At 39.7% G+C, this 23,522-nt stretch overlaps 1 protein-coding gene across 1 annotated transcript in view; it reads right to left on the reverse strand.

Annotated features, from left to right (window-relative positions):
* The window catches only part of LOC126412272 (nonsense-mediated mRNA decay factor SMG5), a 288,147-nt gene that overhangs the window by 140,957 nt on the left and 123,668 nt on the right, over positions 1–23,522 (reverse strand). The window contains exon 12 of the mRNA XM_050081780.1: positions 6,049–6,222. Coding sequence (XP_049937737.1) covers positions 6,049–6,222 — 174 coding nt within the window. The remainder of the gene's footprint in view (positions 1–6,048; positions 6,223–23,522) is intronic.

Below are 23,522 nucleotides of genomic sequence, written 5' to 3' on the forward strand. Positions count from 1 at the left end.
CCTTTGCACAGTAATAAAATACTGTTTGTTGGTGTATCTATTAAGGGAGAAGTGGCCTTCATCTGACATCCATATGTTGTTAATAAGTCTGGAGTCCTAACTGATTTTAACCAAAACCTGTTCGCTAAACTCCCTACGTGACATGGGGCCTTGAGGATTTAATTGCTGCACAATCTTTTAACTTATGGTCATGGAACTTTAATTCATGCAGAATTTCCTTATCAATCAATCTCTAGAGCAGATGCATGTTGTAGTATGGAATTGCAAGATCCCCTCTCAATGGAAACTCAAACAGCTGCAATGGTCTCCAGGCTATGTACAATTTGATCCCCCCAAAGCTGAACACATTTCTTCAAAATTATGCCTGAGCAGATGGGACACGTCTGAGGTATACTAGCTGATAATACTGTCGAAATACCCTTTCTGCAGCAGTCACACTATCACCCTGCTTGTAAAGTGCTCTCACAGTGATAGCGTGTATCACATCTCCAATGCTGTAAGATTACTAAATGATAATGTGTTCACAACAATTATACATCAGTTCCAAACAACTTCTGCAATTACAGTGCTACCAACAATAATGTTTCAAATTTCCCATTTCCCTGTACTACCCTGTATTTTATGGTATCGTAACACACCCGAGAAAATAAGTTTTGAAAACAACCCGTACTTTTAGCTATTCTGGTATGTATTTATTTATTTATTTATTTACTTATATCTAAAAACAAAGATTCTGTAACTTACCAAAAGAAAGCATTGGTACGATGATAGAGACAATAACAAACACAAACAAACACACAAATTTCAAGATTTCGCAACCCAAGGTTGCTTCATCAGGAAAGCTTGAAATTTGTGTGTGTGTTTGTGTTTGTTATTGTCTCTATCAACGTACCAATGCTTTTGGTTGGTAAGTTACAGAATCTTTGATTTTAGATATATTTTTCCCACGTGGAATGTTTCCCTCTATTATATTCATATTTATTTACGTAATTACTCATCATGGTCTATAAAATTAAAAAATTCCTGGGTAATGATAACATGTTCCGCCTATTACGCATGTCCATCACTGCCAATTCAGCATTCTCCGGGCCTCCCATTTCCCACTGTTCTTTTCATAGCTGCGTATGATGCACTTCCCTGTAGTGGGTCTTTTATTACACAATCTCTTCTCATCCAGTGTCCTAGTCAGTTTTGTTTGTTTCTCTTAATTGTTTCCAACCTCTGTCTTTTCTCAGTCACCCTGTGTAACACAACCTCATCTCCAAACCCGTATTCATATCTCAAAAGCCTCCAAACATTTTCCTCTCTCCGCTACAGTGACCAAGTTTCTGCATCTTACTGGGGAACAATACATACAGAACACTTCACTTCATTAATATTTACTTGGTTTATTTAGTGTACCATAGAAAATACTACTTCTTCTGCAAGACATTTCTCACGTATATATATATCCTTGTTTTTATTTCTTGTTTATATCTCGTGTCACTGGTTATTTTGCATCTCACGTAGTTGAAATTTTCAAACTGCTCCACTAAGTAATCAAAAATTTTTCTTAGTCTTCTTCACATTTATCCTCACTCTTTATTCCTCACAGCTCATGTTCAGTCCTTTACAAATGATTGCAAGATGGTGCTGTCAAGTGTTTTGTAATTTTTTTTTTTTTTTTTTAGCTTTGGCAAATCAGAAATTGGCCAACAGTTTGTTTCCGGTGAGTGTCCAAAGAAACAATATGAAAAAATGGAAATTTCACTTGATGGTTATTGTTGAATGACTTCTTTATGACTAGCGTAAAGGTAAAACTCAATAACAATGCCCCACTGTGGGGGCTCACAAAGGCAGATGGTGGGTACCAAGTTCCATAAAAGCATCATGTCATATGAGGAGCCACTTTGCTGAAATCATTTATCCTTAATATTACGAGGGCTGTTCAATAAAGAATGATCATAATTTTTTTTTTACGGTCATAATTCCTCGCGCTAAAATTTAATCTTAATGATATTCTGTTAGCTTAATGTGCAACAAACACACTGTAGTAGTTTCATTGTTAGGACTCCTGGTTCCCGCTTTTGAGAGGCAGGCAAGGTCAGACATGTTCAGTATCGCCTGCTGCTGCAATGGAGGTAACACGGGAGGAACAATATGCGGCTTGGAAATTCTGCTTTCATCTCAACAAATCTTCAGCTGAGGCCTATACAATGTTACAGGAGGCCTATGGAGAATCTGTTCTTCCCTACAGCACAGCTTGAAGGTAGTTTAAAATATTTAAAGAGGGGAGACAATCAATTTCAAAGGAATGTGGCCTCGGTCCTCCAGTTATTGCTCAAGAAAACATCAACACTGCTGCTGTCATTGTGAGAGAGGATCGACGAATTACCTAAAGATCACTTTCTGAAATACTGAACATTTCACTGGGTGCCACCCTCACATTGGTGACACTAAAATTACACATGACATGTTTGTGCATAATGGGTTCCAAGACTGTTGATTCCCGAACAAAACGATATTCGCGTGCAGGTCTGCATGCAGTTAAAATTGATGTAGTTCATGTTAGAGGAAGATCCAGAGTTTCTTTCAAATGTAATCACTGCTGATGAAACTTGGCTACATCATTCTGATCCTGAGAGAAAACAGCAAAGCTCAGTGTGGAAATTTCCAAAAGTTATGGTCTTCTCATTCTTTGATATTCATATAATGGTTTATCAGCATGTTGTAACTGCACACACACACACACCAGTAACTGGACAATACTACAGGGATGTCCTGAGAACATTGCAAGTCCATATCAGGCACAAACGACCACATTTCCATGCAGCATATTGCCAATGTTGTTCTATCTACATCTACACGGATACTCTGCAAATCACATTTAAGTGCCTGGCAGAGGGTTCATCGAACCACCTTCACAATTCTCTATTATTCCAATCTCGTATAGCGTGCGCGAAGAATGAACACCTATATCTTTCCGTACGAGCTCTGATTTCTCTTATTTTATCTTGGTGATCGTTCCTCCCTATGTAGGTCGGTGTCAACAAAATATTTTCGCACGTGGAGGAGAAAGTTGGTGATTGGAATTTCGTGAGACGATTCCATCGCAACGCAAAATGCCTTTCTTTTAATGATGTCCATCCCAAATCCCGTATCGTTTCTGTGACACTCTCTCCCATATTTCGCGATAATACAAAACATGCTGCCTTTCTTTGAACTTTTTCGATGTGCTCAGTCATAGAGCTCTGCATTTCGATGAAAACAACCGCTCGAGCATTTCCCATTTCGTGCCGCTGCTCGACGTCTGGGAAAGGCCCACGCTGGGATACGGCTGTGGCCGTCTAATGCACCATGTGGCCAGTTGTCCTCCACCTCTCAGTTATCGGTTGCACTGTCGAGCACTGCTGGGCGCTTGAGTGTACTCACAATCTTGGCCGGTGACAGTACAACAGCCGTGCACTCTACAGTGCCGAATTGCATTAGAAACTGTGTGTAAACGCAGTTGACGACCTGGCTTTGTGCAACGCAGACAGCGTTATGGATAGACCAAGTATAGGTCATAAACGTTCCATTCATGAAACGAAGAGGAGTATTATGGTGAGAATCAGGAGCTGCTCATTAGTCCTGAAGAAGAAAGGCAAGTCAGAAGAGGAGGAGAAAATTGAAGCTTGGAAATCGTTGGCACTTGTAGTGGATCCTATCACGCAGGCTTCTGCTGGTTTCGCGCAATGTACCACACGTGATACCATACTTCTGTACCAGTCATGCACAACAGGTATGATTCGGCACTGCAAAAGTAAATGTGGAGCAGAAGTCCACCGGCCACTTGCAGTACCAAGTAACATAAAGAAAGTTGTTGTTGATAGGTTGGTCGATCTGAGTGCAATAGATTTCCTACCGTTAAATACTTGTAGTAAGATTGGCTTGGCGCCACTTACGGAAAAGTCAGTATAGAAGATGTTCTTCCGCACCCTACCACTGCACTGCGGCATATTAAAGAAAAGGCAGACAAAATACGGGTGACAATGGTGCCCAAGCTAATATGTGCCTTAAAGAACAAAATGTGCGCTTTAGACGCTGATCTGTGGTCTGATAACTACAAGAAGAGAATTTTTTTGACTGTGACATCGCATTATGTGAATGATGAGTGGCAGCTAGAAATGTTTGTTTTGATAACAACCGAGTTTCTGAATGTACCTAAGACAGGAGACAACATACGGAACGAAATCGAAGAGCGGATGATTGAGGTAGGAATTAACAAGAATGATCTTACGAAACGTTACTTTGTCACCGAGCAAGTAGCTAATATGAAGAAGGCACTTGAATCTTACAACCGTTTGCCTTGCTTTGATCACTGCTTGATGACTGCGCTTCATCACACATTTCAAGAGACGTTTTTAGAAGACGAAGCCCCTGAAATCCTGTCGTGTCTACTATCAGCAAGAGCTATAGTACGCTATTTGAAGAGATCGGGTCACTTGGGCATCTGCGGCACTCTGTGAAGCCAGAAGCTGTAACTCGGTGGAACAGTATACAGTTAATTTTCAATTCCGTCATAAGTCAAATCGACGATATTCGAGACCTACTAGAATCCTGGGGGCAATCGAAACTCTTAGAAACCTTCCATGAAGGGTGCATACGAGACGTTGTTGCTTTTCTAACCCCTTTTAAAGAAGCGAGTTTAGATTTGGAAACTACAAAGATAACAATGCTGGAACATGTGCTCCCATGGTACAAGAGTCTGTTACATCATTGTGAACCAATAGACAGTGACAACAAGGTAATAACCCTTTCTATAGGTTATGATCCTTTACATTTCTGGCATTCCCCAAGGTAGTGTTATAGGCACATTGCTGTTCCTTATCTATCTGCTCAGATTGTCTCCTTATCAATCTGCTCAGATTGTCTCCCAAATTGTTTATATAGATAAGGAACAGCAAAGGGCCTATAACACTACCTAGGGGGACACCAGAAATCGCTTCTGTTTTACTCGATGACTTCCGTCAATTACAACGAACTGTGACCTCTCTGACAGGAAATCACAGATCCAGTCACATAACTGAGACGATATTCCATAAGCAGGCAATTTTACTACGAGCCGCTTGTGTTGTATAGTGTCAAAAGCCTTCTGGAAATCCATAAATATGGAATCGATCTTAAATCCCTTGTCAATAGCACTCAGCACTTCACATGAATAAAGAGCTAGTTGTGTTTCACAGGAATGATGTTTTCTAAACCCATGTTGACTGTGTGTCAATAGACCATTTCCTTCGAAGTAATTCATTATGTTTCGAACACAATATATGTTCTAAAATCCTGCTGCATATCGATGTTAACGATATGGGCCTGCAATTTAGTGTATTACTCCTACTACCTTTCATGAATATTGGTGTGACCTGTGCAACTTTCCAGTCTTTGGGTACAGATCTTTCGTCGAGCAAACGGTTGTATATGATTGTTAAGTTTGGAGCTAACGCATCAACATACTCCGAAAGGAACCTAATTGGTATACAGTCGGGACCAAAAGACTTACTTTTATTAAGTTATTTAAGTTGCTTCACTACTCCGTGGATATTCACTACTACGTTATATATGTTGGCAGCTGTTCTCGATTCGAATTCTGGAATATTTACATCGTCTTCTTTTGTGAAGGCATTTCCGAATATCTTACAAAAATCAACGTGAAGTGCATCCCTCACCCTCCCTATAGTCCAAATTCAGCCCCATGTGACCTTTCTTTTTTCTTTTCCCTAACATGAAGAAACGCATTTGTGGGAGGCATTATCAATCATCAGAAGCAGTGGTGAAGGCGATTTTGAAGGACCTCTCAAAAAATGGTTTCCAACATGTATTTGAAGACTGGCAGAAATGCTGGGACAGGTGCATCACATTCATGGGAGACTACTTTGAGAAGGACTATCAAAATTATGAGGATGAGTAAAGGTATGTTGTCAAAAACAAAATTATCATCATTCTTTATTGAACAGCCCTCGTATATTTTCGATGTTTAATACTGTCTTCAAGCCATGCTAGAAACTATGTAGAAACTGGATATGTACATACCACATTGTTTACATCCACCCCTTCTTCCACATCTGGTTGTTCACCTTCTTCATTGATATCTTCTGCAGTTGATATTCGCAAGAGACCAGAGGCTGAATCGTAACTCACTCCAGTCTCTGGGATTGTTGCTAAATATCGGCCAAAACTGGCCAGTTTATATGCTCGCAGGAGTGACTGTGAACAAATGATCTTCATGTAATAGCATAATAAGTGACACCAAAAGATTAGGGCACTGATACTATGAAACAGCATTTTGGCAGATGTACAATTTCAATAGATGTCCACAGCCAACAGATGCAAACATTTTTCAGGTGTGTTGGCAACAGACAACTTCTCTATTTTACTAAAACGCCTGTTTGTGGATGGTGTACATGTCACCTATCTAAGAAGTAGAACTGGTTTATAAAAACAATTCTTTTTTCAGGGACAATATGGCAATTTAATGAATATGTGTAACTTTTACTTATATCAAAATTAATCAAAAATATTAAATTGGGGAGATGGTCAAATTTCTGTATGGTTCACTTTTGTCTGTGATGAGATACTGTTAAGTCACAACAGATAATTTTCATTCCTAGTTTTATATTTACAAATACTATAGCAGTTTTTTTTTGTGATTGACTGTGAATGAACTGGAAGACTCCTCAGTATGAATAGCTGCTTAGATGGTCATGTTCGGTTGTCACGTTCAACCGAGCAGCTAGACAGTGCTGCCCTCTCAGAAATTGTTTGTGTCTGAGCAACAATGACCAGCAGACCAACCCTACGAGAGCACCTAATGGCACACGTGCGTCTGCAGTGGTGAGAACAGAACTGAACGGGGCTTGGCCAGTTGGCTATCATATCTCTTGGCCTGATGCCCTGAATGCTAAACAGTGGATATGTTTAGTTTGTTTTGTGAAAGCAAACATATCATTACATTTTCATCTGTGGACACTAGCATTTTGGTAAATTCAAGCCAGAATGTGTTGGACAACTGCTGCTTCTGCTGTTGTCTGATATGCTATCTTTCCATGATGAATAAAGTTTTAAGAAAGAAACTTATTACCACATGCTCAATGGCAAAAGCAAGCCTCACAGTTGTTAAAGCACTTTGAATATTATGTACATGCTGAGGGCAGAGGAATCTTCGAATATATGGGCTTTGAAATCTCAAAGAAAAGTAATAATAATAATAATAATAATAATAATAATAATTTTAAAAAGATCTGCAGCAATTCAGATTAATCATGCTAATGCAGCTGACAAGGTTTTGTCAAATTCTGGATTTGCCTTGAGGGCACTGAAATATAGCATCAAGCTGCCTACCATAAAAGTGCTGTCATTTAATGGTGATGTAACACAATTCGGGCATTTTTGGAAGACATCTGTGAGTATCGTCATAAATAACGCGGAATTAGAGGACACTGCTAAGTATCGCCATTTGCTTAGTTCATTAACAGGCAAAGCACATAATCTACAGCTTATCTTCTGACAACTAACACTACCTTTGGTTTGCAACAGCTAAAACAATCTTCAGCTGATTGCACTGCCGCATTTAAATAAACTTAACACCACGGTCAATGACAAATTCATGTGCACGTAAACTCCATGCACCACTGACAAGGCTTCAAGCGATGTGCATGCGCTGATAGCATTACATCTAGATAACTCTTTGCAAGACATAATTACATCAATGCTCCTTATAGAAAGGGCTGAACAGTCTGTAAGAGCAAAGTCTCAAGCCAATCTGAGTTTGAACGGCTTTCCAACATTCAAAGAAACGTATGCTTTTCTTGAAAACAAATGCAACTCATTAGAAACTGTCGAGACACAACACATCACGGTATGCCCAGTAATAAACATCATAATACCTCCAATATACAGTAGTTCGGGCTTTTGAGACAAGATTTACATTGCTACTACTGCTGTATGTGTCATGTACTACCAGTTTCCTGTATTGCAGAAATGTAGGAAATTCAGACAAGCTACATGTAGCGAATGCAAACCAATTGTGATGCACAACAACTTGGTTACAATTGTCTGAAGAGTGATCACAGGACTTCTAACCACAAAGTCATTAGCAACCATACCTGTGGTAAATGACACTATACATTACTGCATGCACAAGATGGAACAAGGAATGACTGTCCAAGTGAAAAGCCATACAAACACAATGATAAATGTCAGTCAAGTTTATAACATTATTACTCACTGAAGGTCAGCCCAGGCAATTGAGTGCTTCTTATACTGCAAGAATTAAGCTGCAAGACAACAGTGGCAAAAGGCAGACTTCTCGTACTTTATTAGATTCTGGGTCACAGTCATGCTTCACATTGGAAGCATGGGCAAAACACCTCAGCCTTCAAAGGTGGCACAGCAGGGTGCCAATTCAATGAGTAGGTGCAACCCTCTCAGAAACAGAACACCATGTCTCTGTACAAATGGGCCCGGCATAAGAAACTTCATGTTGTCTGTCAATATTTAGTTTTGCCAAACATAACATACATCTTGCCAGAACAAATAGTTGATCCCAGTTGGAACTTGCCAAATACACAACTAGCTGATCCAGAGTTTTGGTCACCTGGCGAGATGGACGTACTGCTAGGAGCAGAATCTTGTCCGGTAAGGACTATCTCCATAGGGGCTGATCATCCCACACTTCAGGAGACAGAACTAAGTTAGTTATTCCATATCAGGCCAGTATCAAACAGCAGTCGATTGTGTAAAAACTGATTGGTTGGTTGGTTTGGGGAAGGAGACCAGACAGCGTGGTCATCGGTCTCATCGGATTAGGGAAGGATGGGGAAGGAAGTCGGCCGTGCCCTTTCAGAGGAACCATCCTGGCATTTGCCTGGATTGATTTAGGGAAATCACGGAAAACCCAAATCAGGATGGCCGGACACGGGATTGAACCGTCGTCCTTCCGAATGCGAGTCCAGTGTCTAACCACTGCGCCACCTCGCTCGGTGTGTAAAAACTGACACGACATTCAAACTCATGAAACTCTGGGAGATGTAAGAATTACATAAAGTACAAACTTGAAATATAACTTATTTCACGATACATTTTTAAGGGTATTTGAAAATTGTTTTCCCAAGAAAACAGTTAAACATAATTCCAAGAAAACATAAAAAACCTTGGCTAACTAAAGGAATAAGAATATCTTGCAACCGTAAAAGAGAACTGTATCGAACAGCAAGAGGGAGTACTGACACCAAAATTGTTCAATATTATAAAAACTATTGTGCGGTACTAAGAAAAGTTATTAAAAAGTCCATAAGCATGTGTATCATGTCTGAGATCAGTAACTCTGATAATAAAATTAAAGCAATTTGGAATATCATTGAAAGGGAAACAGAGCAACCAAGAGCACAGGAAGATTTTAGTGCCATAAAACTGAATGACAAGTGTACTAACGAACAATCAGAAACTGAAAATATTTTCAATAATCATTTTTTAAATGTTGTGGAGAAAATAGGATCTAGATCTTCACTAGAAGAGGCAAGGCCACTAATAGAAGAGGCCATACCTGTGCAGTTTGAAACAACTATAATTTCACCAACCTCTCCCTCTGAAATCAGTAAAATAATAAACTCACTGAAAGGTAAAAGCTCTTACGGAATTGATTCCATTTCCAGCAAGGTACTTAAAGCTTGTTCCCCACAGGTAAGTAGGATTCTCAGCCACGTATGTAATAGCTCTTTGGAGCAGGGTGTTTTCCCCAATAGACTGAAATATGCCATCGTAAAACCATTGCATAAAAAGGGGGATACGTCGGATGTCAACAACTACCGCCCAATTTCTCTTCTGACAGCTCCATCAAAAATTTTTGAGAAAGTAATGTGTTCAAGAGTAGCCTCTCATATTTGTAAAAATAAAGTACTAACAAAATGTCAGTTTGGTTTTCAGAAAGGCTTTTCAACAGAAAATGCTATATACGCTTTCACTGATCAAATATTAAATGCTCTGAATAACCAGACGTCACCCATTGGTATTTTTTGTGATCTCTCAAAGGCCTTTGATTGTGTAAATCATGGAATTCTTTTAGATAAGCTAAATCATTATGGTTTGAGGGGGGCAGTGCACAAATGGTTTAATTCATACTTAACTGAAAGAATGCAGAAAGTTGAAATAAGTGGTTCATGTAATGTTAAAACAACAGCTGATTCCTCAAACTGGGGAGGCTATCAAGTACAGGGTCCCACAGGGTTCGGTCTTAGGTCCTTTACTGTTCTTGCTATACATTAATGACTTACCATACCACATTGATGAAGATGCAGAGTTAGTTCTTGTTGCTGATGATACAAGTATAGTAATAACATCCAAAAACCAAGAAATAAGTGATGTAATTGTAAATGATGTTTTTCACAATATTATTAAGTGGTTCTCAGCAAATGGACTCTCTTTAAATTTTGATAAAATACAGTATATACAGTTCCGTACAGTAAATGGCACAACTCCAGTAATAAATATAGACTTTGAACAGAAGTCTATAGTTAAGGTAGAATTTTCAATATTTTTAGGTGTGTCCATTGATGAGAGGTTAAACTGGAAGCAACACATTGATGGTCTGCTGAAACGTCTGAGTTCAGCTACGTATGCTATTAGGATTATTGCAAATTTTGGTGATAAAAATTTCAGCAAATTAGCTTACTATGCCTGCTTTCATTCACTGCTTTCGTATGGTATCATATTCTGGGGTAATTCATCATTGAGTAGAAAAGTATTAATTGCTCAAAAACGTGTAATCAGAATAATTGCTGGAGCCCATCCACGGTCATCCTGCAGACATCTATTTAAGGATCTAGGGATCCTCACAGTAACCTCACAGTATATATATTCACTTATGAAATTTGTTGCTAATAATCAAACCCAGTTCAAAAGTAATAGCAGTGTGCATAGCTATAACACCAGGAGAAAGGATGATCTTCACTATGCAGGGTTAAATCTGACTTTGGCACAGAAAGGGGTAAATTATGCTGCCACAAAAGTCTTTGGTCACCTACCAAACAGCATCAAAAGCCTAACAGATAGCCAACTAACATTTAAAAATAAATTAAAAGAATTTCTAGATGACGACTCCTCCTACTCATTGGCTGAATTTTTAGATATAAATTAAGGGAAAAAAACTTAAACATTAGTGTCATGCAATTTTTTGTGTAATGTAATATCTTGTACAGACATCTTTTATTAACCTGACATGTTCCACATCATTACGAAGTGTCGTATTCATGATCTATGGAACAAGTATTAATCTAATCTAATCTAATCTACAGCAGTGAAAGAAGAGGAACAGTACAAAGCACACTTTGTGGAACAAACGTCAAAAGATTCCATAGGCAGATTCATCACCCACCTTATATTTTGCGAAGAGCCAAGCCCATAATATGATTCTTTGCACAATGCAGCAAACACTTCTCATAGACTGAACAGAGATGAGCGAGACAACTGAAGATCAAGGAAAGTATACAGAGTCCATGAGGAGATAAAAAGACATTTGTGGGGAATCCTGTGCCAGAGACACAGGAAATCACAACAGTCACATTATGGAATTATACGTACAGTAAGGAACCCAGCTCATCATACACTGCAGCGAGTGTCTCCTGCAAACTTGCAAGAATACAGCCTGTGGTAGGAGGGACAAGCCTGGCTTAAAGAAGATGTCACGTCATGGGCTGTACTTAGACACATCTGTAATATTTCTGCATCTCAGGTGGTGTCTGCATTAGCAGAACAAACCCAAAATGAAGAAGCATCAATTGTTACTTCATTCTTCCAGCACCGCCGTACTTTGGCAGGATATGGGAAGCAGGAGTCAAGTACTCAAGTATCACTTATGACTAATGATGGGAACCAAACGTCCAACATTCGAAGAACTGACAACCCTGACCTGCCAAACTGAGGCTTGCTTCAACTATCCTGCTCCTCTCTCGCCAATATCTTGGAAACCTACTTAACCCCAAGTCATCACTCCAGGTCATTTTATGACTGGAACTGCAATTACAAGTAACCCTCGTGCAGATCTAGGTACAACCAGTCTGAGCTTGCTCACAAGGTGGGAACTACAGTAGCAAGGGCTCCATATCCTTTGGTGCCAATGGCCATCTGACTGCCTATATCATCTACAGCAGGGGTCCAAGTGGACGGTCCCCATTCAGAATACGCAGCCTTGTGTATTGGTTGTAGTAAGAGAGGACAACCTGCCACCCTTATGCTGGAAGCTGGATGTCACTGAAAGAGTACACACTGGGCACAAAGGCATAGTGCGAGTGGCAACTATTTCCACACCACACAGGGTTTTCAACAGGCCAACCTGCAAGCCATGTTCTTTACTGAGTGAAGTTATACATATGTGAAAAGTGAATTTGTATTTTTTAACTTGTATGTTTTCTTTTCTTTGTTCTTTGTATAACTTGCAGCAGACTCAGTCTATTTCATCTTCTTTTTTTTCCCCCACTCATTTTTTTATGTGATTCTATGTGTTAACAGAATGTTTGGTGTAAAGACACAATGATATGTGCATTTCCATGTGTTGTCTTTTATGCTTGCTTCAGGTGGACTTTGTGTTACTTGCATTATTTTCAAAATAAATAAATACTTCTTTCACAGCTGGTGTGATCAATCACTACATTTGACCAAAGCACCGAACAGTGCTTCCCTCTCTGGAGGTATACATACCTGAGCAACAATGACCATAAGGCCACCCCTCCTAGGGGACTGATGACCTCAGATGTTTAAGTCCCATATTGCTCAGAGCCAGCCAGCCACCCCTCCAAGGGCACCTAACAGTACACTCACCTCAGTGAGCTTGAGAACAATAGTGAATCCGACTTAGTCTGTCAGCTGTTGTAGCTTTCGGCCCACATGTCCTGTATGCTCAACAACGAAGATGTATATCTTGTTTTTTGAATGTAAACTTAATTCTGAATAGTAAGTGATTCTCTAACACACATCGTCATTCACTGCAATCCAAATGGATCCAAACCATTATACAGTCCAAAATTCCTGGTCCTCTGATAACTTATATGGTTTATGTAACAGACAATAACAGGTTGTCCACAAGAACTCTGGGGATGCACATGATATGTTAATCTTACTACTCATTTACAAGCAAAATATGCACTGTGTATAAGTGCTGAATCCTCAGAAATGTTACTCAACATGAAATTAATGAATGGAAAAATACAAAGTATGCTAACAGCCAGACATTGACATTGCCAAAATGAGCAATCGCACACAGAGCAAGAATATCTGAAGTTAAATGTTTAAATCGTTATAGGTACAGAAAGTTGGCTTAAGCCAGAGATAAATTCTGCCGAAATTTTTACAAAGGTACAGACGGTGTTTAGAAAGGATAGATTGCATGCAACCGGTGGTGGAGTGTTCGTCGCTGTTAGTAGTAGTTTATCCTGTAGTGAAGTAGAAGTGGATAGTTCCTGTGAATTATTATGGGTGGAGGTTACACTAAACAACCGAACTAGGTTAATAATTGGCTCCTTTTACCGACCTCCCGACTCAGCAGCATTAGTGGCAGAACAACTGAGAGAAAATTTGGAATACATTTCACATAAATTTTCTCAGCATGTTATAGTCTTAGGTGGAGATTTCAATTTACCAGATATAGACTGGGACACTCAGATGTTTAGGACGGGTGGTAGGGACAGAGCATCAAGTGACATTATACTGAGTGCACTATCCGAAAATTACCTCGAGCAATTAAACAGAGAACCGACTCGTGGAGATAACATCTTGGACCTACTGATAACAAACAGACCCAAACTTTTCGACTCTGTATGTACAGAACAGGGAATCAGTGATCATAAGGTCGTTGCAGCATCCCTGAATATGGAAGTTAATAGGAATATAAAAAAAGGGAGGAAAGTTTATCTGTTTAGCAAGAGTAATAGACGGCAGATTTCAGACTACCTAACAGATCAAAACGAAAATTTCTGTTCCGACACTGACAATGTTGAGTGTTTATGGGAAAAGTTCAAGGCAATCGTAAAATGTGTTTTAGACAGGTACGTGCTGAGTAAAACTGTGAGGGACGGGAAAAACCCACCGTGGTACAACAACAAAGTTAGGAAACTACTGCGAAAGCAAAGAGAGCTCCACTCCAAGTTTAAACGCAGCCAAAACCTCTCAGACAAACAGAAGCTAAACGATGTCAAAGTTAGCGTAAGGAGGGCTATGCGTGAAGCGTTCATTGAATTCGAAAGTAAAATTCTATGTACTGACTTGACAGAAAATCCTAGGAAGTTCTGGTCTTACGTTAAATCAGTAAGTGGCTCGAAACAGCATATGCAGACACTACGGGATGATGATGGCATTGAAACAGAGGATGACACGCGTAAAGCTGAAATACTAAACACCTTTTTCCAAAGCTGTTTCACAGAGGAAGACCGCACTGCAGTTCCTTCTCTAAATCCTCGCACAAACGAAAAAATGGCTGACATCGAAATAAGTGTCCAAGGAATAGAAAAGCAACTGGAATCACTCAATAGAGGAAAGTCCACTGGACCTGACGGGATACCAATTCGATTCTACACAGAGTACGCGAAAGAACTTGCCCCCCTTCTAACAGCCGTGTACCGCAAGTCTCTAGAGGAACGGAGGGTTCCAAATGATTGGAAAAGAGCACAGATAGTCCCAGTCTTCAAGAAGGGTCGTCGAGCAGATGCGCAAAACTATAGACCTATATCTCTTACGTCGATCTCTTGTAGAATTTTAGAACATGTTTTTTGCTCGCGTATCATGTCATTTCTGGAAACCCAGAATCTACTATGTAGGAATCAATATGGATTCCGGAAACAGCGATCGTGTGAGACCCAACTCGCCTTATTTGTTCATGAGACCCAGAAAATATTAGATACAGGCTCCCAGGTAGATGCTATTTTTCTTGACTTCCGAAAGGCGTTCGATACAGTTCCGCACTGTTGCCTGATAAACAAAGTAAGAGCCTACGGAATATCAGACCAGCTGTGTGGCTGGATTGAAGAGTTTTTAGCAAACAGAACACAGCATGTTGTTATCAATGGAGAGACGTCTACAGACGTTAAAGTAACCTCTGGCGTGCCACAGGGGAGTGTTATGGGACCATTGCTTTTCACAATATATATAAATGACTTAGTAGATAGTGTCGGAAGTTCCATGCGGCTTTTCGCGGATGATGCTGTAGTATACAGAGAAGTTGCAGCATTAGAAAATTGTAGCGAAATGCAGGAAGATCTGCAGCGGATAGGCACTTGGTGCAGGGAGTGGCAACTGACCCTTAACATAGACAAATGTAATGTATTGCGAATACATAGAAAGAAGGATCCTTTATTGTATGATTATATGATAGCGGAACAAACACTGGTAGCAGTTACTTCTGTAAAATATCTGGGAGTATGCGTGCGGAACGATTTGAAGTGGAATGATCATATAAAATTAATTGTTGGTAAGGCGGGTACCAGGTTGAGATTCATTGGGAGAGTGCTTAGAAAATGTAGTCCATCAACAAAGGAGGTGGCTTACAAAACACTCGTTCGACCTATACTTGAGTATTGCTCATCAGTGTGGGATCCGTACCAGGTCGGGTTGACGGAAGAGATTGAGAAGATCCAAAGAAGAGCGGCGCGTTTCGTTACCGGGTTATTTGGTAACCGTGATAGCGTTACGGAGATGTTTAATAAACTCAAGTGGCAGACTCTGCAAGAGAGGCGCTCTGCATCGCGGTGTAACTTGCTCGCCAGGTTTCGAGAGGGTGCGTTTCTGGATGAGGTATCGAATATATTGCTTCCCCCTACTTATACTTCCCGAGGAGATCACGAATGTAAAATTAGAGAGATTAGAGCGCGCACGGAGGCTTTCAGACAGTCGTTCTTCCCGCGAACCATACGCGACTGGAACAGGAAAGGGAGGTAATGACAGTGGCACGTAAAGTGCCCTCCGCCACACACCGTTGGGTGGCTTGCGGAGTATCAATGTAGATGTAGATGTAAAATGATCTCCATGATGTGGTTAACCAAAGTTTCTAATTGTATGGGTACCCAAAAATTTTGAACTCACTTCTTTATGTACTGACACAATACTGGAAAATTCTGGATGGGATTAAGCAATGCAATGAGGAAAAACAAGTCACTTGCCGCATACAGGACATTTTGAGTAGTAAATAAGCACATAGAGGAGAACTCTAACATGATAGCTTAGATTAGAAAGTTGCATTCTTCTTGAGAGGAACCACCCCTTCCTCCTCATTCACCCTCCCACACATACACACAACTACAGTTTCTCAGCATTGTGGCCCACCTGGCGTGAGTGGTTGTCTTTTTTATGTTTGGGAGGGGGGGGGGGGCAGATATGTGAGAGAATGGTAAAAATATAAATGTGGCATCACAAAATACTCACCAGATGAAGGTAGGGATCGTGGCATACTTCAAATGGGTGTGCATGAGAGATATCTGAATAGAAGGAGGTTACAACAACAAGAGAATGAGAGCAAACACATTGTATGCAGGTACGCAGATCTGTAAATAGGGACCTGAAAATGTAGCATCTATTTTCACAAAATTAGTATATATTTTTGGAGTATATATTTAAAAGGTTGTCATGCAATGTGCCTGAATATAACTTTTTTGTGCTTTCAAAAGACAGGTTTTTATTTTTTTATTTGACTTTACTTTGTTCTCAAACTGGCGATTGGGGAGCATTTTGGTAGGGAAGTTTGTTTTTACAAAAACTTCAACAGTTTTTTTCCGAAATGGTCTTTACTACTTTTCTTCTTTTGTCTCTATTTAAACTTTCAGCAAATGATTGTTTTTGTTGGGAGCAGCAGCATTTCCCGAACTGTGAACACAGTGTGTCATTGATCAAAGGTGTTTCTCCATGTTATTTTTCTTTTCCCAGCCAATTCAATAATTACAAAATGTGAAGAATATTGTTTTTGACCTTTCACGATGATTCATAGCCGTGCGACTCGTACTTGATAACACTACAAATAGAAACAATGGGGTAGTTAGCATAGAAGTAAAACTGAAAGTAGCTCTATTAGAACATTAGGGGAAGACTTTCAGTGTGGTCAAAATATATTGACAGGTTTTGTTTTCTAGACACTATAGTGCAGTGTGGACACTATAAACTAGCAGTCAGCTGTCAATGAAAACAAACCTCATCTCCCTCACGCACGGTAGCCGCCTACACCAGTGTTCCATTTTTCTGTGAAAACGGAATTGAAACATGGTCACAGATATCACCAATCACTGCTACGTGAGAGTCGTAAGGTTGTGAGAGTCGTAATCGAACTTTGTGATGGGATCAAAATTAGTCTCTTCACTCATTTTAAATTAGGAGAAGAAAACTACAAGCAACACACAACACAAAACATAACAGTAATGCCTGCCATGCAATTGTTTGCTGAGATTGGAGTTCCTGGCCCAAGCTCTACTCATCTTTGACACAACCACAGCTCAAAACAACTGTCACCTAAACTGCCATATAAAAATGTTCTCATTATACCAACTTCTGAGCTTTAGCTAGCAGACAAATGTACATGTATGTCTGATCTATAGTCTGAGACCCAAGTCTTTGGTATTGACAACTAACTAGCATTGTTTCATTGCCTACCAACCACAGGAAACCAGCCAAAGATAAACGATGCTTCAGCAGGTAGTGCTAGCGATGTTACAATGCTGCATTAACATATAACAGTTTCTTGTATGTAAACAGTGCCAACATTTGTCATTATCTAGCTATAAGTCTTGTCCATAGTTCATTTTATTTATGATATTTTTAGTACTTATTCACATCTATTTCATTTTAAACCATGTCCTGTGTGATGTATGGCAAAAGCCCAACATGTTACGTGAGGCAGAAGAGGAAAAACGTAATACATAGCAAAGCACACAAATTTGTGTTCTCAGTGAGAGAGTATTTTGAGAAAGAAAATGGACAAGGTAAGCTCTTTATTTCCCATTGCAACCGGTTTTAAAGTAAACAAATACACTGTTGTAATGACAGGAGAAGGAACAGTACAATACAGATTGTGATGAAAGTGGCAGAAAAGAGTTGTAGAAACTGGGGAAAAGGCAGCAGAGCAAGAAGCAACTGAGCTTTGGACAATTTCCAGAAAGGAGCTGTTTGTCTTCCTTTATATAACTGTTGTAAGAGAAGGGAATAATCCATGTTTTCAAAACTACTTGTGCAGCTTTTGAAAAAAGTTCTTCTTAAAAGCAGCAAATTCTGATTGTGCACAGAGGTAAAAAGAAACAGGATTCAGTCTTTCCGTTATTAATGGCCGTAAAACATTAATGGGAAGGACAAATGTTGTTGCATAGAGGTGTAAATGTGGAGAATCATGGATGTGATGTTCGAATGTATATTGTGGCCAGATGAAACTTGGGTGAATGTAAGAGATAACTTGAGCTGTGCAGAAGAAAGCAACTTCGAATCAGATTCCGAGAGTGACGTTAGAGGAGTTTTCCACTACAATAACTGCAGCACACACTAGAATTTAAGAAGAGAGCATGCTATTGATTGATCATCACATTGTGTCTACTTTCTCCAGATTGTAATTGTTAATATATTGATAAATTATCCTGTCACTCACTGTAGAAAAGTTGATAATTCAAATATTCAACAATGAAAAAAAATAAAAAATAAAAAAATACTGTGAATGTCAGACAATATTGTGAAAGTAGTTTGCATTTTATCGTGTAGTATAACAAATAACTTTCAGATATTGCAACATACAACAAACTTAGTTAGATCTTCTCCATTTTTTACATCAGAACTAGTTACAGTGAATAAATTCAGGCTTACAGATAGGACTTGCATGCTGTTGTATTTTGTTTTGCTGCTAAAGCATGTGAGTCATAGCAACAAGGATGCAGCACTCCAAATTCGGCAGCTCATCTCATAGCCTATAAGATGCTAGGTTCCACAGATGAGTCCTATGTTGCATAATGTGTTGTGTATCTTATACAGATCATTCTTCTACATCTGCATCTACACTCCACAAACCACCATATGGTGTGTGGCAGCGGGTACTGTGTGTACCACTGTCAGTTCCCCCTTTTCCTACTCCAGGCATCAATAGTTTGCAGAAAGGATGACTGCTGGCAATCTTCCATGTGACCTCAAATCTCTCTAATTTTATGTTCATGGTCTTTCCACAAGATATACTGCGTGTAGGAGGAAGCAATACATTTGATGACTCTTCTAGGAACATATGCTCTTGAAACTTTTAACAGTTGACCATACTGTGACACAAAATGCCTCTCTCATAGTGTATGCCATTGGAGTAAAATGAACATTTCCATGATGTTTCTCACTTCCTAAATGAAGCTTTAACAAACCATGTTGCTCTTCTTTCGATCTTCTGTATTTCCTCTATCAGTCCTACCTGGTATGGATCCCATACTGATGGGCAATATTCAAGTATTGCTCGAATGAGTGTTTTGTAAGCTACTTTCTTTGCTGAGATGGACTTAATTTCCTGAACATTTTTCCAATGAATCTCAGTCTGGCAACTGCCTTGCTAATCATTAATTTTTTGCGGTTGCTTCACTTCCAATCACTTCCTACACATACTCCTTGATATTTTATGGAAGTAACTGCTTCCAGTGATTTTTCTGCAATTATGTAACCACACAACGTGGTTCTTCTGCATCTATACCTACATCTACATGATTACTCTGCAGTTCATAATTAAGTGCCTGGCAGAGGGTCTTTCTGTCTATGTATTTGCAATACATTACATTTGTTTATGTTGAGTGTCAATTGCCACTCCCTGCACCAAATGTCGATCCTCTACAGATCGTTCTGCATTTCACTACAATTTTCTGCTGTTGCGACTTCTCTGTAAGCAACAGCATCATTTGCGAAAAGCCTCATGGAACTTCTGACATTATCTACCACATCATTTATATATACTGTATAAATCCCATCATCCACTTGTTCTGACATTCCGTACACTCTTATTTTGTTCATTAAGTGGCAGTGTCGAATTGTATTGAATGTCTTCTGGAAGTCAAGGAACACAGAATCTGCCTGGGCATCTGTATCTGCTGCTTTCTTCGTCTCATGGACAAAGAGAGCAAGATGGGTTTAAAGAGAGCGAGCTGGGTTTCACACAATCATTGTTTTTGGAACCCATGCTGATTCCTACATAAGAGATTTTCGGTCTCCAGAAACATCATAATACGCGAGCACAAAATATGTTCTAAAATTTTACAGCAGACCCACAACAGAGATATAGGGCACCAGTTATGTGCATCTATTTGACAATCTTCTTGAAAACAGGACGACATATGCTTTTTTCCAATCATTAGGATCACTCATCTAGAGTCCTATTATACACTGCTGTTAGAACAGAGGCAAGTTATTTTGCATACTCTGTGTAGAATCAAACTGGTATCCCATCATGTCCAGTAGCCTTCCCTCTGTTGAGGAATGTCAGTTATTTTTAAATCCCTTAGTAACTTATTTCAATATCTGTCATTTCGTCACTTGTGAGAGTATTTAAAGTAGGAACTCCAGTGTGATCTTCCTCTGTGAAATAGTTTTGGATGATGATGTGTAGTATTTCGGTCTTTTCTGTGTCATTCTCTGTTTCAGTGCCCTTATGATCACAGAGTGTCTTGACAGATGGCTTAAAATCATTTACTGATTTATAACTTCTTAGGATTTGTGGTCAACTTGGTAGATAACAAGTTTTACTTTTGTATTCATGGAACACTTTACATATAGTCCTCCTCATGCTAATTTTGGCTTTGTTAAGTATTTGTTTGTCTGTGAGGCTTTGGCTATGTTTAAATTTGCAATGGTGCTCTCTTTGCTTCCATAATAGCTTTCTAACATGGCTGTCTAACCAAAGTGGATTTTTCCCATACCTCACAATTTTGCTTGCAACATACTCGCCTAAGCTACATTGTAGGATGCTCTTGAACTCTGTCCACTGGTGCTCAACATTGTCAGTACTGGAAATAAAATTTTTGTGACGACTTGTAAGATAATTTGCAATTTCTTTTTTGTTGCTCTTGCTAAACAGAAAGATCTTCCTTTTTTTGTATTCCTATTTACAGTCATATTCAGTGATGCTGTAATGGCCTTACAATTACCAATTCACTGTTCTATGCTAATTGAGTAAAAAGTGTGGGTCTGTTTGTCACTAGCAGGTCCAAGACATTATTTTCATAAGTAGCTTCTCTGATTAACGGGTGATGGTAATTTTCGGATAAGGCACTTAGAACAATTTTGCATGATTCTCTGTCTCTACTACCCATTCTAATCACTTGCATCCCCCAGTCTATAGCTGGTAACTTAAAATTTCTACCTAAAACTGTAACATGACCAGGAAATTTAAGTAAAAAGTTATCCATCAAATGTTCCACCACTACTCCTGCTGACCACCTAAAATTGTAACACGACCATAAAATTTAGGCAAAAAGTTACCCATCAAATGTTCCACCATTACTCCTGCTGAGGCAGGGGGTCTATAAAAGCATCCAATGACCATGTTTGATCCACCTGTTACACTCAACCCAAAGTATTTCGCATTCTGAATCTATATAATTTCGCTAGATATTATCATATTTTTTTATTGCTATAAACATTCCTCCACCACCAGCATTCAACCTATCTTTGCAATAAACATTCCAGCCACAGTTTAGAATTTCACTACAATTAACTTCAAGCTTCAGCCAGCTTTCTGTCCCTAGTGCTATGTGGGCACTGTTACTGGTTATAAGTGAGATTAGTTCTGGGACTTTTCTGCAGTTGCTACTGCAGTTAACTATTACTACATTAACATTTTCTTTTTCTGAACTGCTAAGACAAATTCTACTCTCTCTGGATTCAGGAGGCATCTTATCAGGCCTATGGACGGATTTCTCTATTAAAAAAAAAAAAAAACCAACAAGTGCATGCGACACATACTCCGCTGTCCTAGTAGCTGTTTCCTGCACATAGTGCATGCCTGGCTTATTAAGGGGGGTCCTATATATCTCTGCCCAATAGCAGAGGTTGACAAATATGCATCCACAACCATCACATAATCATCTGAGTCTCTGGCTTAAGCCTTCCATTCAGATCCAAACCAGAAGATTGTGATCGGTTCTGGGAATGATGCAACAAAATAATAGCTCTGCTTCCACCCTGCATCAGCTGAAACTATGCAATAGGTAACATTCGTGAAAACATGAGCTACGATTTGCTGCTGGATGTAGCCAGTGTGCTCACTCGTCGCTGGCAGAGCATTCTCCCCACATCTGCAATGAAACCCCCCCCCCCCCACACCACCACCAAAACCTTCCTCCTCAGAAAGCAAATAGAGTGCGCGCTATTTCCCTGAGGCGCTCCATCAGCTACCTGGACTCTCAGAAGACTGGCCTCAGTCCCAAGGGGCGAGGCATCATGTGCTGGTTTGGATGTAGTTTTAGCAGCCGGCAAAGTCTCACACCAGTTTTTGCGGCATAAGGGGGGGGGGGCACCTTTTCCATCTCCTGGCCACAGATTTGCAATCCTGCCACTGTTTGCCAGTCACTGCCATTAACTATCAACTAGCTGGGATATGCCACCTGGGAAGCACAGCAGCATCATGAATGCCACACAACATTACAGATTGCATAGGTTCCGAAGCATTCTCCCAAGGTGCCCCAATGTCGCTGAAACCAAACCAAGGGTACTGGCCATGGACAGCGCAACTACCTTATGAGTGGCAGGCAATTCCCTCTGCATCTGTACACAACAGGAACAATCCCTACCTAGCTTTCATTAATAAACAATTGCCACCAGTTGGTGCGACACCAGAGAATCGAGCCCACTAATACATCATTGCATTAGTGCACTTTCTATTTTACAAAAATGTTTTTTATGCATAATAAGTTTCCAAATTGGGCTTCACCAGGAAATGTATCACCACATTCAGCACACGTATGAAAAGTTGAAAAGTAATGCCTCTCTTTTTTTATGTGAAAACTCTTAAAGCTTTTAAAATGAAACAAACATTATTAGCATACCACACCATTATTTTTAAAGTCTACATATCTGCAGCCCTCTGCCAGTAGAAGGCTCCAAATCATACCATGTAATATGTTGGTGTGTAATGTAACTATGTCAGTGCAAGAGGAATAGCATGATGTAATCAAGTTTTGAATGGAAAGAGTTTGTCCACACATGAAACACCCTCTCCTTCAGCGTGACAATGCCATACCACACATAAGCACTGCGACATCTGCAACATTCTGACACCTTGGGTTTACTGCATTTATCATCCAGAGGTGAAGTTGGAACTCCCTCAACAATGTCAGATATTCTACAGTAGCAGTATCAACAAACTGATCACTCACTGGGAAAAATGTGTTCGTTGCCAGGGTGACTAAGTTGAGAAAAATACTTCAACTTGAAGCACAAAGATGCAGAATGTTAATAACATTTGTTTTACAGAATGCTTTAAGAGTTTTCATATAAAAAATGCAGAGGCAGCATTTTTCAGCATGCCCTCGTAAGTGTTA

Source organism: Schistocerca serialis, chromosome 7 (genome assembly GCF_023864345.2).
Source record: "Schistocerca serialis cubense isolate TAMUIC-IGC-003099 chromosome 7, iqSchSeri2.2, whole genome shotgun sequence".
NCBI lineage: Eukaryota > Metazoa > Arthropoda > Insecta > Orthoptera > Acrididae > Schistocerca > Schistocerca serialis.